Source organism: Xylocopa sonorina, chromosome 5, assembly GCF_050948175.1.
Source record: "Xylocopa sonorina isolate GNS202 chromosome 5, iyXylSono1_principal, whole genome shotgun sequence".
NCBI classification, from domain to species: domain Eukaryota; kingdom Metazoa; phylum Arthropoda; class Insecta; order Hymenoptera; family Apidae; genus Xylocopa; species Xylocopa sonorina.
The window spans coordinates 5922166-5939246 of record NC_135197.1 but is presented as its reverse complement, the minus strand read 5'-3'; the positions used below and the strand labels follow the sequence as shown (position 1 = coordinate 5939246).

Genomic DNA, 17081 nt, shown 5'->3' with positions numbered 1-17081 from the left:
AGTACGAGTGACGATTCGTTTTAAAACATCCAGACGCGATTGCTCCAATTTTTGCATCTCTCGAAAGTCCTTACTTAAGAATTCTGAAAGTTCTCGAATGGTCGCATACGCAGACTGGAGGAATGCTATATCCTAAGTTCTCTAGAGACCGTATTTCGAATAGAAAACCGGAAACGTAAAGTTATGGGAATGTGTTTTAGTATTCCCTGGAAGATGCCGCGGAAATTTCATTTCTGACGTTCCCGCTGGTGCTGAAAAATAAACAACGATTCGCGATATTTATGGTCGTATCGTCTGGAGATGTATTCGTATTCGCTACAGGAACCGATAAGGGCGAAACGAACGGAATCGATCCGCGGTTTCCGCTGCACGTTGGCGAAAACGGGATGAAAAATGTGTCGCGATAACGATGCTTCGGATCATAAGGGGGATCCGCCGTGTAGTCTGCATCAATAAAGAAACAAACCCTGGCTGGCTGGAGTGCGCTTGGAGCACACTTCACTTTCAATACGACGACGCGGACCGGTTCACCGGGGAAGAGATGGTTCGTTACGACATTGTTCAAAGTGCAACGTCCTGGTGGGCTTGTTTTGATCGATCTCTCCGCGCGGCCTGTTGTTAGAGGCTAAACGCTTAGACACTTGATAGTCGAGTGGTAACGAACGACGAGCAGAAGCCTCCTCTTGGAGCGGGGAATTATCAACGGCGAAACGCGAGGCAAACTTGTTGGAATGTCAACCGCGATGTTCCATTATGAGAACTCGATATTTAATGGATAACTATTCGTGGTAGCGACAGGTGACATTAATTGCGTGATTCGATCGTTATCAGAGTCCCGTGATTAATTGTGCGCGGTGACATTAGGTGACGTTATTGAAAATTGCAGGTGAGCTTCCGTGGGGCTCGCGAAGATCAAGTCGGTTCGGTTGATACAATAGTGTGTTTAGGAATCATTGAGATAACCGTGGTAACCACGAGATAAAATCATCCCTGTTCATAGCACCTGCGCTATGGAACCAGTTATGAGTGACAGTAGCCTTGATAATCAATGAACTGTCCATCGATAGACGGAAATCGATATTGAAACACTTGAGCTGGCTCGATACCACTCGCGTGTTACGATAAGGTCGCCACGTTTAACCGCACGGAATAATTCTCGAGCTTGAAATTCAGGAAAACTGGTAATTCCCGGAAATCCACATCCCGTCCCAATTCTCCCATCTGCACCAAGGACAGGCTAGTCTTTACCTCTGCGAAGTAATAATTACAATCGAGGAACCAAGTGTTAATTAATCACAGTTGAATTGCAAAAGCAGTTAACGCCACGCTATTCTTTTATTTTTTATTTTGAGGAACTTCGATTCATCTCTCGAGTCAGTAGTCAGTTCAATCTTCGCGAGTTCATCACGGTCATTGCTCTGAACAATCGGATTACTAGGAAAATTCCTGCACAACTAGACTCCATTAGCGATCCGTTGCTGCTGAGAGCAAGATCGATTAACCGTGCCGGACAAACTTGAGAAATTTCTCAGGCTCATCTCGAAGATCGCTACACGGCCCAAATGCTTCAATGATTTACAACTGTTCCAAACTCCTGATAGCCCAGTTCTTATTGGTCTCAGTTCCCAGGCTCTGGGGCTGCATCAGCGTTGGATCGTTAGGGGAGCCCTGGAGGGTGCATACAAGTTTCCTTCTCCCGATTTCTTGCAATTCGCTTTAATCCGTGGATAAAAACTTGCTTTATTACGGGACAGCGTTTCCACGAGATCTTCATTTTCTTAGCCGTCATTGGCTTCCACGAAGTGTCTTAATTAAATTCAGCTTTAATTAAACTTGATTCGTTCCTCTTACTTTGTGCAATTTTTCACTTCAAGCTTGTCGTTCGTTTTTGAATAATTCTGTCGTTCGTGTGGATCATCGTGCTTCGTTATCAATTTCATTTGCAGACCTAATTTTTCCGCAGTCTGCCTAAACGATCCCACTTTACTCGATTTCACAATTTCACTCCGATACTTTAGTCCGATTCTTCCAGTAGTGTTAAGTAAAGTACAACCTTGAACATTGGACGTCTATTAAAATCCACTGGCTGATTTCCAAGGTGGAGAAACGAATTAGCCCGCTATCAAACGATACTCGACACAAATAGTGTCTCTCGTATCCGGAATTCCAAAAATCCGGCGACCTTCCGAGAACGAAAGCAACCAGCAACGCAAGAGGAATGAATCACCGAGAATAACAGCGACCATAGCCACGGATGGTCGCCTTTAAATCATCCACCGCGAACAGTTTCGCGGAAACCGCGAAACTTGATAAATCAGACGCGTTTCGAGAATTATCTCCAACGGGGTGCCACGAAAAGTACGTCCTCCTACCGCGAGCTCTAATCTCATTACAGCCCTTCTCTCCGAAGAGCGCCGTTCGATCGATCCAATCAGACTTTCGACGATGTTGCTACTCTCGTTCTTTCCTTAAGAAACCTCTCCGAGCGAATTGAAATTTCCGCGCAAGTCTGGTCCCCTCTCTGATTCGACTCAATCTTCGAAGAGGAAGACGAACGAAGATCGTTCGGATCGATACCACGATGATACGGAGTAACGGAAAGATCGAGTGGAGGGAAGATCGTTTCGATAAGCAATTCGTACACAGAGGGAGAAAGACTCCAGGGGAGTGACTGCCACGAGTGATCCTCTCGGTTGGGCCTTGAACGGCGGAGTATGGTTGCCCGGAGAATTTCGTGCGTCACAAATAATGAGAGCGGAGAGGAGAAGAAAGGTAGGACAAAGGAGGCGCAAGGTCGTGGAAAGAAGGAAGGTGAGGCGACGCAGGCTGCACAGGGGACGCCCTGAACGGCGGTGTCGGCGTGAGCGTCGGTTGGCGGCGTCGCGTCGACGGCGGCCGGTCGATGCCACCAGATGCCACTGTGGCGCTGGCGTCGCTCGGAAAATAAGCTCGCCCAAAAGCTCCACCGACTGCAGTAGCCCGGCATCCGTCGGCGCCGCGGCCAGGACGAAAATTTCCCGCGGTTAAAAAGATATTCCGTGCCACCGTGTCGTGTGAACCTCGATGGAAGCTCGAATGGCAGCTCGCTGGTAACCGAGAGGGAACTCGCGACGATCGACGGGCCCGTTCTCCGGCGTCGATCATCGTACGATCCTCGAGGTCGTTCGAGAAAGGTGAATCGAAGAGCGGCCGTGCCAGAACGAGAGAGAAAGAAAGAGAGAGATAGATAGATAGAGAGAGGGTGGAAAGAAAGAAAGAAAGAAGGAGAAGAAAACAAGTAGTCGACCATGAGGTGGCAGCCACTAACAGTGGACTGAAAGTTAGTCGGAGGAGGGCCTCGCGTTGACTGGCCGCCGCTGCGTGTGCCCACGCACCGGAAACGAGCGAGTTCTCGGTTCGATCGAGGCGCGGTGGTTCGCGAGATCGCGCGACAAATGTGCACGGAGGTGGACAGTGTGACATAGTGCGGCGAAGTAGGCGACGAAGACCACGGTGAGGGAGGAGAAGGCCAGCGAGCGAGGAACGCGGGAAGAGGAGGAGGTGGGACAGGATGCGGGGGCACAGGAAGAGGGCGCAGAGCCCCGACGATTTCTCTTCTTCTTCATAGGGGGTACCGTTCCTTCCTTTCGTCGCGGAAGCAATCGAGCTTTCTCTCGATCCGGAGCAATCCTACCGCGGGATCGGAACCAGCCTTCTTACAGGAGCTTCTTCGCGAATGAACGGGTCAGGGGGTGGTCGATCGCGGTTCAGGGATCCATTCGTATACCTCGACGCCTTCTAATTCGAACGACGGGGATTCCCGTTGGACGCGAAACGCTTCTTTCTCTCTCGAGTCGATCGTCTCGTACGATCTCGTTCGTTTTCACGATAGGCAACAATTGTACGCGAAAACTTGAGCAATAAAAGGACGTGATTTCTTTAAGAACCGGTGGCCTAGTTTCGAAGGGTAGCACCCATCGAGTGGATGTCGCTCGAATTTCCGGGACGTAATCCACGGTCGCGCGTGAAAAGGTAGAGCCTTGGATGGTTGACCGAAAACGTCGCGGGTTTCCTCTTTTGATTCCCTGAATGGTAGCTTCGACTTTTCCACGAAACGAAGAAAAAGCACCCGAGAGAAGAGCCCGATATGTATTTCTCATGGAGATTCAAAGAGCTCGCTAACGCGGAGGTCTCTTGAACCTTAAATTACGTTTTGCCGTTGAAAAGATCTTCGAGGTCCTCCATTGAGGAGGGCCAACCGAGAGGGACACCGATGCGCGCGCGAGGGCGAGGCGTATGTCCTGAATTTGAAAGGATCCTCCTCCTCCCTCCACCCCTACCCCCGCCCCACGGTTCATGTGCTAATTGCTGGTTAACAAAACAGGCCTGGCTGGTCCCATTTCCAAGCCCTGACGCAGTCCCTCGCCAATTGGATACTTCCTTTCACGCGGACGCGTCCACGTAATCAACGCGGACGCTTAATGCGGAAGCATGTTGATTTACGTCGAGTGCTTCTGTAAATGGAAGTCGGGACAGTTTGATCATTCGGGGCGGGGAACGAGTCCTCGTCGTTTCGAGCTCCTCGTAATCCCACTGAATCGAGCACCGTCCGTAAGGATTTCGCTGAAACGAGGACGATTCTTTGCGAAGCCAAACGAAACGGAGCTGAACGCCCTTCTCCCCTTAAATCGAATAAGTAATCGAACGCCTTCAAATATTCAGTTCGACGTAATTCCTGTGAAAAAATAATAGCGAATGTAATAAATAGAGTGTTTGGGGGTTCAATTTCGTATGACCTCCGTAGAGAGATTAAAGTGAATCAAAGGGATTTGGGAGGATTAAAGCCACTTTTAACCAGAGAAAAACGTTCTCGTTTGATACTTTGTATTTTAAGGTGAATATTAAGGTTCGACTTAGAGTTTGAATATAATGGTGGTTCTATGTGCTCGTGGGTGATGATGAGAGCAAGATGGGCAGGGTTTTCCGTTGGTAAAAAGATCTTTTGTCTCTTAAATCATATTCGGATAGGGGTTTCTAAACCTGAGATACTTCATAATTTCAGTGTCAAGGGGACATTAAAATAATGACGCGTCCGTGTAGTAAGCGTTGAAGTAAAAGGTAAAAAGTTGTTGCAGATCTAAATATAGCTGAATTTTTTTACTCCATTGTGGCTGCCGTTGCATAAAATGGGCAAAAATGTGATGCGACAAAGGGTAGCGAGGATGATTTCACGCAAAACACTTCTTTGAGCCCCTTTTCTGTCTAACTTGAGCTTTTCCTTGACTAACTTGCGGACACGAAACACGTCGAGTCAATAAAGGAACACAGAACACTTTACGACTGTGAAATCGAGTTTCTTTGCATTCTAACCTAAGAGTACAGGCCCAAAGCTGCAAGACACGTCGTGCGACAAAGTTAACCTTCCTTTTCTTTAATTTAAAATTTACACAGAACAAAAGTTCACATACTAAGTTTGAACATATAATTGCTCGATGAATTATGTTCAAATATTAATTGTACAAATCACAAAAACACACGAAGCAAAACGATTCGATTCATCTTTCGTTTTTCTTAGGATTTACTAATACTCCTCGCAAAGATTAAGTATACGCGATAACACAAGCTCAGTCAGAGCCTTCAAACTTCTCTCCGCGCTGTCGTCGTCCGTTCACCACCTTCCGCCGCTCGCCTGTTTCCGGAAGTTGGTAAATAACCGTCGCTATAAAAGTCCAGATAGCATAGCGCACGTTCCATTTAAACCGTGAGCAAAACAGACGGAAGTAGAAACTTGCCAGTAAAAGAGACTTCGGGCAAACGCGAAGCGCTAAGTTTTATCTTCATGAAGCTGGCCCGTTGCGTAAATCAGGACAATCCAATAAAACAAATCCGTAGTTTGCGGCCTAAAGTACGCGGAAGTGTCGAGTGTAGTTAAGGTTCCTGCTTCCACCCTTTCCAGAGTGCCAACAGGGACTCGAGCCACACTCGGTCGAAGGGAGAACAGACGAAAGGAGAGCGCACGATAATCTTTGGTCCTGTTCGCGTTCCCTTGGATTTATTATAAGGAGCTTGCGCGTTATCGAAGAGTTTTAAGGACAGGCTACGCCCGCACGGAGGCTGACGTTAGCGGGAATCGCCTGGAATTCAATAAACGACCGTCGATATTTCGCGATCCTGGAAACACGGGTCGCGTCATTTTTCAGACGGAAACCCCGCCATGGGAGTTTCTTAACTATCCACTTCAGGGCGAAAGCGTGAATCGCTCGGGTCGATTTCTTCCTGGTAACAAATGGATTTTCGTCGATCCGAATTCTGTTCTCGAAAAACCGGGATATCAAATTATTAGACGAATTTGAGATCGTCGTTCCTTTTAGAAATTTTAGGGACGAGTTTCATCTGAATTCTGTTCAAATCAATCCCTGTGGATGTAAAAACTCGCTGACTTCCCTGAACACTTTACGATAATTTGATATTAATAGACACTTCTTTAATGTTTTATAGTATACGCTAGAAATTAAATTAAACGATAGAACCAGAAATGTCAGATCGAGAGATGGAAACAATCGATTCATGAGGAATTTTTGTATCACAATGCTACAGTTTTCTCGTTGGAAGCCAGTCATTGAAAAAACGTTGAAACTCGGAACTCTGAAACTCTGTCGGTGCGAACGAAACTTCAAAAGGCCAATGCAACGCCTCGTAGATGGAATACCGTAAAACTTTCTCCAAATGGAATTATTCACCGGTTCCATTACAAGCAGACGTGAATGGAAAGCTCGCGTATCGTGTCGCTGGTTTATTGTCATGGTAATATCTTGCGACTAATAGTACGAAATTGGCACGTGCCAGTTGCAAAACTGAAGGGATGGCGATCCATGATAATAAAGAGTACGGTATTGCAGTGTCTTCGGAGGAGCGACTGTGAATATTGGAAGTCTCAAGGGAACGCATTACAATGTATGTTTGCATTTGTCTCTCTTTTGCTTCAGCAGATTGTTTCTTTCAATATTCGTCAAATTCGATATCTCTGCAATTTTTGTAAACACTTTAAAAGTTATAGTGGTAGTATCTAAAGTGAAATGGTTTTGGAAATATTCCTCCGTTTGCAAAGAGAGAAATGTTTGACTTAGAAATATTCGCACATACAATTGAAGCATAACGGAGGATCCTGGAAGTACAATCGATATTGGCTCAAGAATCCCAAGGCTTTCAAGGGATTTATCGAATCCCAATATGGAAGGCTGCGTTTTCTTAAAACAACACTGACATCGATATCATGAGATAGGAGCAGATTTGACAGAGCGTAAAGCTACAATAGAAATTACTTTAGAATTCCTCTGGTCACCCATGAGATTTGTCAAATCGAGTATGAGAACGCGAAAACTTGAGGATTTTCAGAGAAAATTGAGACAATTGATATTCTACTCCACTTCAAGTCATGTCGACTGTATTAACATTGTTAATCTCGATCTATGCTAAGATAACGCAAAAAAATCTCAGTTCACAACAAACCCAGTAAAAATCTTGCTGCCCAGATCGTTTACCCAGGATAATCTTCCTAAGCTAACCATCATCATCCTGTTTCAAGGTTTCTAAAAGCACACGGTTCACCCTCGAAGTTAAAAGCGCTCGAAAGAAACCCTCTCGCAGTAACCGTCCGTCAAAATATTCAATCGATCATAACCCTTGACCCGTTTCAAACAAGATCAGCACGAAATTTATAAACCCGTCCGATCTCTCGAGCAAGAGCAACCCTTGGCCTCCATTGAGAAAACTCGGTCCCGCGTAACGCGATACCAAAGCAAATGCCGTGCCGTGAAACAGGAGACCAATTCGCAGATCGTTTCGCCTCATCGACGTCCAACGCGACGACGGACAGCGAGCACGCCGAGGACGACGACGACGACGACGGCGACGACGACGACGACGACGACGACGACGACGACGTCAGCTAGGTGCATCCCTGAAACGATCACTGCCGTTTGTTCTCCGAGATGGCGGAGGAAAAGAAGAAGAAGACGTTACGGCAGAAGCTGCTGTTCTACATGACCGCGTTCTTCGTCATCCTCTGCGGCTGCAGCCTTCTTGCCTTCCTCTTCTTGGTCCCCTTCATCATCGACCCCGCCTTCACCACCATCTTCATGCAGTTCGAGGTTCGGCCAGCCGAGTGTATCACCATCGACGTTGAGTCCAGGCGAGGTGAACAATCCGGTCATCGTCGTTCACCAACTCTTCCTTCACACCCCTATTGATCGACGTGGTTGCATGCGATCCCACGTTTCGAAACGGTTCCCCTTTAAAATCGAGGTCCCATGTGCGCAACCTGCACGTGCTCTTCGTCGTCTCTTCGAGATTCTCAGAAATAAGCGATCGCTGGAAAGGTGAGACCATTCAAGTGACTTCTTGAGGATCTCGAGATAAGCGTTACGTACGTCCAGCTTTGGAGACTGTGGGGTTATCAGGGAGTTTGAACTAATCCTGTACCACCAGGTAATTGAAAAACTGAATCTAGTCAGTTTTCTTTTTGGTGGAAGGAAAACAAGTGAATGTAACAGAAATATATTCCGCTTGAAGTTTAATTTTTTTCATTCTTCCGTGCAATTTCTTCGATAAATTTCGATCATTGTAGGCCGTTCCATTAGCATAATTAAGCATCCTATGACGCTTTTATCGTAGGCGTATTTGAACGTTTCGAGTAGATTTCATCTCGACCTATTTGATACACTTCTTTCTAACGATCCTTTGATCTATACAAAACGTCGATGATAACACGAATCGTGTTTCTCTCTGTACTTATTACTTTCCTACCCCTATGCACTTTCTCGATATTTTCTCGTGTGTGTCGCAGACGATACAAGCACCGTGTGAGATTAAATGTCAGGTGTTTGGTGTGTTAAGCGAGAGAATAATATTAAGAATATCTACTCTTTTAGTGGATAGAAAGCGTTAAAAAGAAAATTACCTTTCTTTAGCTATACATTTCGCATTTCGCAATATTTATCTCTTTCAAATACGTAGCACAGGATTTCATCGTGGACCATCGAGACTCGAACTGAAAGCTTTCTAGTCTTTCATAGAACACTTAATTGTTTCTTGTCCGATCGATGAACGAATCCAATCGATGGATAACCGAATAAAATCTGAAAGGGAATCCAACTCCAACTAAAACTTCCTGCACTTTCACCAGTGCAAAGTTTCCAAGTTCGTAATTAATTTTCCAGGCCCCATCCAACGCGAAGTGCCGCGATTGCCAATTAAATTTCGCTTAATTAGCCAACGTTATTGTTTTTTTAAATGTACATCTCAAGTTCGTCTGGCGAAACTTGCCGGCTTCCGTCGAGAACGTTTCGCCGTCGATCTTGCCAACCCTCGAACGAGAGACCTGGAGTGATTTCGAGACGCCGTTGAAAGTATGTAATTCGTTATAAACTCGGAAAAGCCAGGGATACATATGCAAAGTGCGACGGTGTGTATAAATCGATTCTCGTTCCAATTCACGAAATAGGGTCACCGGCTGAATAAACGATTTGCGTGAATGATTGAGAAAACTATTTCGAGACGGGCCGAGTAACGAGGGTTGCTTTGATAGACAGCCGTTCGACAGTTCGCGCACCGAGTTTAATAATCCACATCTGATCGCAGATACGGAGGCAATGACATTTAATTTAATATTCGAGAGGGGCGATCTCGAGTTCTCGGTCGGCAGACGTTCGACCTCCGTCGATTATTTAAGAAGGGCAGAAATATCTGCATAAACGAGCCGACATCCCCTAAATCGATGTCGTGACGTTCGAATTATATTTATTCTATCGCGCAGGAATATTTCATCGTAACTTTTATCTGTCGAAGGTAAAACGAATTCTTTAATTAATGACGATTCGTTTCAGCGACAATTTTAAGAAACAATTCATACGTAGTCCTCTATGTTAGAGAAACATATGATTTTTAGTGAAAACAAATTTCATGAATAATTTATCAGTGTCCTACTACACGGTAGTTTCTGCTGAACACAGTATGCATGTGTCAGAAGAAAATACACCATGAATTTCTCGAATACAGCTGGACAGCACGCGATCCAAGCCTTGCGGAGAAATTGATTCACTCGAAACGTAAAAAAACCTGCCGAGAGTGCACGAGAATATTTTCATACTTTCCAACGACTCTTCTCGCATATTTTAATCGCGATCAGAAAAGGGTTTGCAATAATATTGAAATTCCCTCTCCACTTCTCACGAAACTACATCAACATAAATGTGAAATATTAGAGACGCGTATCGCGACATCTTTCCGCTGTTATGGAACGATTGCTCATTTCGATCGCGAATGTTTGATACGAGTGACACGCTTAGATATCGCTCCTGTAACCGTTTGCACGCGAGTGTTACTTTTATACGCGTTCGTAGCTGTTGTGATAGCTTATTGATTTTGTCGTTGTGCCATCTACTTGATTAAAAAAGAAAGGGTATGCAAGACAAAACGATCATCGCAAAAGGAGGTTCACGTGGCGATTTTATGCAAATAAAATTGGTACTAACCGCGAGACACAAGTCACGGGGAAAATTACGATTGCGCTTTGCACGGGTAACGAGAAACGATAACGTCGTACACTTATTCGACGCAATATAGTGAGATAAGGCATCGATGTTTCTCGTGTTCACTTCAATAATTCTATTACTGTACTAGTCTCACAATATAATAGTTGAGAACTTCAGTCTCTGAAAAACATTGACGAAATTTGATCATTTCACGTTTCTACCACGAATCGAGTGCTTTCAATCGAATTGAAAAGCAATTATTCGCCATAGAATTAATTGAATAATCAACCGTCTCGAAAGTCTGATTTCCGGCGATATTTCCAGCGGGATACAGCGGTGTTGATTTTCATGGAGACGAGATTTAAATAGCAGGGTTAAAACGGGAGGGAAGAACGGTCGATAGAACGGGTGAGCTTCCTCGGCTGTGAAACGTTTGTGCCGCGTGTGACGGGGTGATTAGCTGCACGTCCAATACGTCAATCAACTTTTCGAGTGCCCTGAAAAACCACGTGGCGGTCGTAATGCTCGTCGACGATATTTCTCTAACCCTACGAATTCATCTATCAAGTTATACTCGAAGATCACGCCTTCGATCCTCTGGTGGGCGTAAATAATTTTCAAGGAAAAAAACTCTTTCCCCCACGAACAGATGACAATATTCAAACAACGCAGAAGCTTGGACGTTCCTCTGAATAATTAGCCGGTTATTTACGTACGATACTATCGATCGCCATTGAAAACGCACAACTCTGCTGTCCCTATGAATGTTTGATAGTTACAAAACACGCGATCGATTGTTCGTACTCGCTGCAACTGACACGTCAGAAGTTCTGCAAACTCTCAGCGTCCATTTCGTCGTAAATATTTGAAAAGATACACCGAGAATCATTCGTTGGATAAACACTTGTCCCTGCAATATTTAAGAGGTGTACGAACCCCTTGATCAAGCTCCATTTCTTGAACTGCGTATTTATAAAAATATCAGTCCCCGTAGACGTTCGTGGCCTAATAATAACTCTGAAAATCTCCAGTCTCCCCTTCGCGTCGCGTTGAAAGCGTGTATCACCCTCCTCTCGGTAGGGTGGGACTCCTCCCGATCGATTCGAAAAGTACAGACCTTTCCGGCCGGCCTCTAATTAACGTCTAGACGCATCGTCGCGAAATTGTGCGAGGCTAGAATCCGGGCTGCGGATCGATGGGAACGATCGCGATAAGAAACGGGCTCCGCAAATTGGACGTGTCGCCTGGAAGCTCGGTAAACGACGGCGTTATCGATATATCGACGTAATAGCGCCGCTAGAGAGCCACTAGACCGAGACGAGGCTAAGATCGACGCAACTGGTGTCTTTGTATTCACGGCATTCGAGCCGGTCTCGAGCGATCCGAACGTGTGCCCGCCTCTGTGCTCCTGCCACCCACTGTGCTCTTTCGCTCTTTCGTCACCCTCGTCGCTTACACTTCAGGTACTCTGTCGAATGCCAGCGGCCGTGCGCTGCAGGGATTTCGCCGACGTTCGAGTGCTTCGACGTCTGCTCGTCGGGGTGCACACGTCTGCGTATCCTTCGTACACGTTCGACGACGCCTGTCGATGCGCCACATTTAATGTCGCTCCAGGTTTTTACCCTTTGCAAATATTGTAATTGATATTCTACCGTTTCATTGAACGATACAATTGAATTGCGAAATGCGAAATGTATCGATGTAGCGATATTTCGAGTATTCGTGTCCTGAATGAAATTCCAGAAGTGTTGATACGTTGATGTGTAAATGTACTTTCGTTCCTCTGGGCGCTTTGTATCTTAGTGCTGGTTACCGTGGTCGTTTCATATTTTATTAATTATTGTAGTTGCCACTTCTCCTCTTCGTAGGTACCATCAGTGGACTTTTAATCTTCTCGTGTATTTCTACCATTTTATATTCACGTAGTTGAGACTAAATTACATCGCGCAGCGGATGGAATTTTCGTGCTCACCGTTCTCTATAAATCTTGTATGAATATTGTTCGTCCAACGCAAACACTTGGAATGCGATTGAACAAGTAAGAACGGTAACTATCAACAAGGCTATTACGCATGCATAACTGATGCCACGTAATAGGATTTCAACGGGAACACGAACTCGAGGGCAAATTTGCGAAGGGAAGAAAGTGCACGGAAGTTACGGTGCCACGCGAGAACAATCTAGCGACCGAGATTAATTAACAATTCGAATTACGTTGCCGCGACGCTGTGCTGCAACAATTAGTACGCCAGCGCAGGCTCGCAAACAGTTTTGTAGCCCGTCGCTTTCAGGAACGGGCGAGCAATACAATTTCGCTAGCCTGTGAGAATCCATTTAAAATTCTCGTCGCGGTTTCATTCAGATTGCTCAAAAACTCGAATTTATGGAGATTCTGTTTACCCTCCCACGATAAAACTATCGTCCCGCGTCTATCGATCGCGGTTCTTCGTTCGAAATCGTCGAATTTCACGCTACCCGTACCTGGGTCCGAGCACAGCAACGCTCCCCGAGAGCACTCGAATCGTAATCACGCGCGTTTTAAATTGGAAACTCGCGAAATTGGACGTTATCCAAAAATGTGACCCGGTACGTCAACTACATCATTGCTGGAGTTTGCCTCCGCGAAAGTTTCCCGAGGTGGAAGACGAGGTCAGGGCGAGGATTTCGTAACCTGCCTCAGGGACTCCGTCGAGAACTTTGCCACGGTCTTCTTGTTCTCGAGAATCTCGAAGAAGTCGCCGTGAATTCTTCCTCCCTCGTCAGCTTCGCTTCCTTCTCTCTTGCCTCTCCCTTAAACGATTTATGCGTTCAATTCCCGAGCTTGCTTACTCCCCTCGCGTCTCTTCGCTATCTCCCGCCTTACAATATCACTCGATGTACGCCGACAAAATAACGCAGAACCTTCGTTACTTGTCCAACGTTGTAACACGTAGTCCGTTCAATTCGTGAGACATTTTCTCGGCGTTCGCGTGATATCCCACGTTTCTCATCACGTTCGACACCCTGAAATCTGCTACCCTGGTGATTGACGAGCCCCCACGAGAGTCCATGAACGACCCGTTGAGTCCAGGTACGAGCAACTGCTCCTGGACGTCCTGCAGAGAAGGTTGCACCAAGGAGCTGTACGATTGCACGCAAATACGCGTCAACTACAAGCTGCCGACGAACACGTCCGAGGACAGCGACGGGGAGGGCGAAGGTACAGTCGGAGGTGTCGAGGATGACGAGGAGAGAGCGACGACGAGAAGACCGCGTTACGAGCGCTCCCTGAAGGAGTACGATTACATCGAGGACTTCGAGGAGGACTTCGCCGAGGACGACGAAGCAGGACTGCCGAAACCCTTCCCCACAGGTACATGGCAACATCCTCTGACGTAACACGCCTACACCCTTCCCCTATACGCGATGGACGATTATTTAACGGTCGAGACACGAACGCTGGATCGTTCGTTTAATAGCAATGACGAAGATTGGGACATTCTATATAGAACGTAAAGGTAATAGAGGATTGTCTCGTTTGGTGGAAACGTGACGGTGCGTTGGACGTTTATGAGGCGATCGCACGAATGTATTAATGAATTGAGATAAGAAGCGAGGGGTGGAAAAACTCTCGCGTGGCGTTTCTAGTACCGATGCTCTTCTTAACGGTGGACAGTTGTGCGTGTTTACCACGGCCAACAAATGTGTTTGTCGTTGCCCGTCAAATTCGTTTTCCTGCGTCTAAGTAGAGAATCATGTACGAAGACGATAAAACACCGGCGAACCCACACGGCTGTCCCTTCGACCCAGTTCCTAAATGTCAAAACGCGCACCCCCTCGTGGAAGCGCGCCGCGAAAAGACTTGGCCAGTGGGATGAGAGGTCGGGTGGCTAGGGCAAACAAGAACGGACCAACCACCGTGCAACACGTTCCACTAACGAAACAGCAAAATTCATTATCGCTCGAATCGGCGTGGCCTCTCGAACGAGGGGAAGTTTCGCGAACCGTATTACCGCGCGAGACAGACTAACAACGTCGGATTTCGCCCTTTTCCGATCGTAATACACGACACGTCCGTTGACGGGAGGGCGAGGCGACTGGATGATAACGAGGCGAAGTTCGCAGGGCTCATGGGCAACGACTCCGAGTGGTACTTCACCGGGGCCAAGCTGTTCCCCAACGTAAAAGGCTGTGGATACCCTCCAAAAGTGAATTGCAGTAGTTTCTACATGCAGTACGCCGTCATAGGGCAGAACTTTAGCTGTTACTACTCGAAAGTGGACCCGGGGATAGTCATCAGCAACCTCGACATGTGGGAGGTCTCTCTACGTTTTTTCTACTCCCCCGTTTTACGTGTCGCCGTGAAAAGATGGCCCTCTTAAGTCAAATAAAACGGGATATGTTTTATGAGCATAACGCATTGGGGCTCTTGTACACTCGGGGGTAGGTGTGTTGCATGAAAGTTTTCAAGCTGCGAGTGTTCCATTTCTCAGCTACGTACAGCGTGTATTCTTCGAGGAATTAGATTTAGAACAAATTAAAGTGATAATAGTGTCTTTATTAGACACTGTGTTAAATCATCGTTTCCCCCTTTAAGATGGCCATCGTTCTCAGCGACACCCTGTATGTATTTCGTGTCTGTACGTGTACTTACTTTGCATTTTCGTAGCGTCTGCTGCGTAAAGTGCTCGTTGGAGCGGAACGTTGTTGCACTTGCGTATGCAGCGCGGTTGCACCGACGTCTGACTCGTATGTGTATAATTCACTTGGCTTTACTTTACGTTCCACGTTTGCTCTCTATTACACCCCAAGGGCACGAGGATATCCTTCCCTCTCCTCCTTTCTCATCCTCGTTCTCCCTTTCATTTAGGACAATTTCAGTGGAATGAAATAGAATTACTATTATTATTATTATCTCTTGCTCGCATTCATGGGTATTTGCATAACCGGTTCGAAGAAACAGTTTTTCCCGAATCTCGATCTTCTTTAACGAGGAAACGAATGATACGTGGTGGTACGTGTGCTGAATTTAAAAGTAAACCTTCGAGTGAAACGTTAAAAGAACTTCTCAATAAATCAGAGCATTCTAAGCAATGCCATCGTTGCCTCGTGCGAACGAGGTATCCTTCTTCAGTCTCTTCAATTAGAGGAACCGACTTCGACGCGTCGGATCGACATCGAGCGAGGCGAGGGATCGAATCTCGTCGCAGTGACGTATCCTTTGCCACGCGGTGTAACCCGGTTACCGCGTTCTAGACACCGCCGATTTACGCCTGGTGCTTGCACGTACAAGTCACGCGAAAGTGGTCTCTTTACGTGTGCGACTTTCGTACGAGTTTGCCGCCGATAGGAACGGTCGGACCGTGAATCGATACTGCGGGTACCTATTGAGGACGTAGCGCATTATGCAGGGAACACCGTGTTCCCGTCGTCCCTACCCACAGTAAATGGTTAAGTGCGTAACAGTGCCTCGTTATTAACGGAGATCCGTATCTGGTTTAATTGGGATACAAAGCTCTGGAGTCGCGTGCTCGAGTAATTGATAGGGACTGCATCGACGGCATCAATGAGCAGAAACGAAGAAGGAGGACGATTGCGCGCCTCGAGTTTCGCCAATTTGATGTCCCGAAAGATGAAATTGAAAAGTACTGAATCGAATGAAAAGAGTAACGAGAATATAATTGCGCTATGGAAACTGCGATGATCATTTCATCGGATTGAAGGAAGAAGAAAACGGTTTTAACGTAACCACGTAGTGCGAGACTTCTTTAACTTGCAATTTGCGAATATCGGATAAGATTGTAAGACACTGAGTTATCGCAAATTTTATAACATGAAAAAACGAAAAGAAGAATTTATATATATATATATATATATATATATATATATATATATATATATATATATATATATATATATATATATATATATATATATATATAATTTATAATTTCGTCATTGTACATCACGGTGTAACAATCGCGTAGATCTATCCGGTAAGAGTAGACGGTCTGAAAAAATTACTAGCGCAAATTGCCGCGCAGCGTCGATGAAAAATAACAGAGAGCTGTTAAAAAGAAACAGACGTGTCACGGGTGGGAAGAGCGCGATCCAGCCTATGTATCTCGGCGTGTGGAAAACGATTTTCCGGCAGCGCGGGGCACAGTGGAATTCCGTTACGTTTACGGAAACGTAGCCGCCTCCACGGTGGCGAACAATGCGTTTCAACCGGGCTGAATGCCCGGCTCGACGACAAAGACGGAAACCATCGTGCCCGATGAAACTCGCGCCGCGCTGTCCGGAAGAAAAGAAAATTTCTCGTTCACCCGTTCTCCAGCGGTGCAGCGGGATTGAATCCGCGCGAGCGATGGAGACACCAAGGGTTGAAAGAGAGCGCGCGCTCGTTCAGCCTGTTATAAAGCGACGATAACATCGTGGATCCGTCTCTGGGAGAGCTCGCCGCTTTTACCGCGGTACGTGTGTCACTTTCGTAAATTAACGACGCGCTCGAGACGCGGTTCGGACCGTGCGACGAGAAAATTCGTTCGTCGTTACGTGGGACGATAAGATCGAGATTTTGGAAAGAGCTTT

General features: G+C 46.3%; 1 protein-coding gene across 4 annotated transcripts in view; it reads left to right on the top strand.

Moving 5' to 3' along the window:
• The window catches only part of LOC143423577 (cilia- and flagella-associated protein 298), a 67101-nt gene that overhangs the window by 42195 nt on the left and 7825 nt on the right, over positions 1 to 17081 (top strand). The window contains exons 1-5 of one of the 4 annotated variants that reach the window (XM_076895008.1): positions 2886 to 3610; positions 7816 to 8175; positions 13582 to 13863; positions 14616 to 14809; positions 15160 to 15239. The exons of 1 other annotated variant lie outside the window; for it this stretch is intronic. In XM_076895008.1, coding sequence (XP_076751123.1) covers positions 7971 to 8175; positions 13582 to 13863; positions 14616 to 14809; positions 15160 to 15239 — 761 coding nt within the window. In that variant the 5' untranslated portion in view covers positions 2886 to 3610; positions 7816 to 7970. Of the gene's footprint in view, positions 1 to 2885; positions 3611 to 7815; positions 8176 to 13482; positions 13864 to 14615; positions 14810 to 15159; positions 15240 to 17081 lie in introns of those variants that run through there. 2 more of the 4 variants (XM_076895006.1, XM_076895007.1) reach the window with 2 other exon arrangements.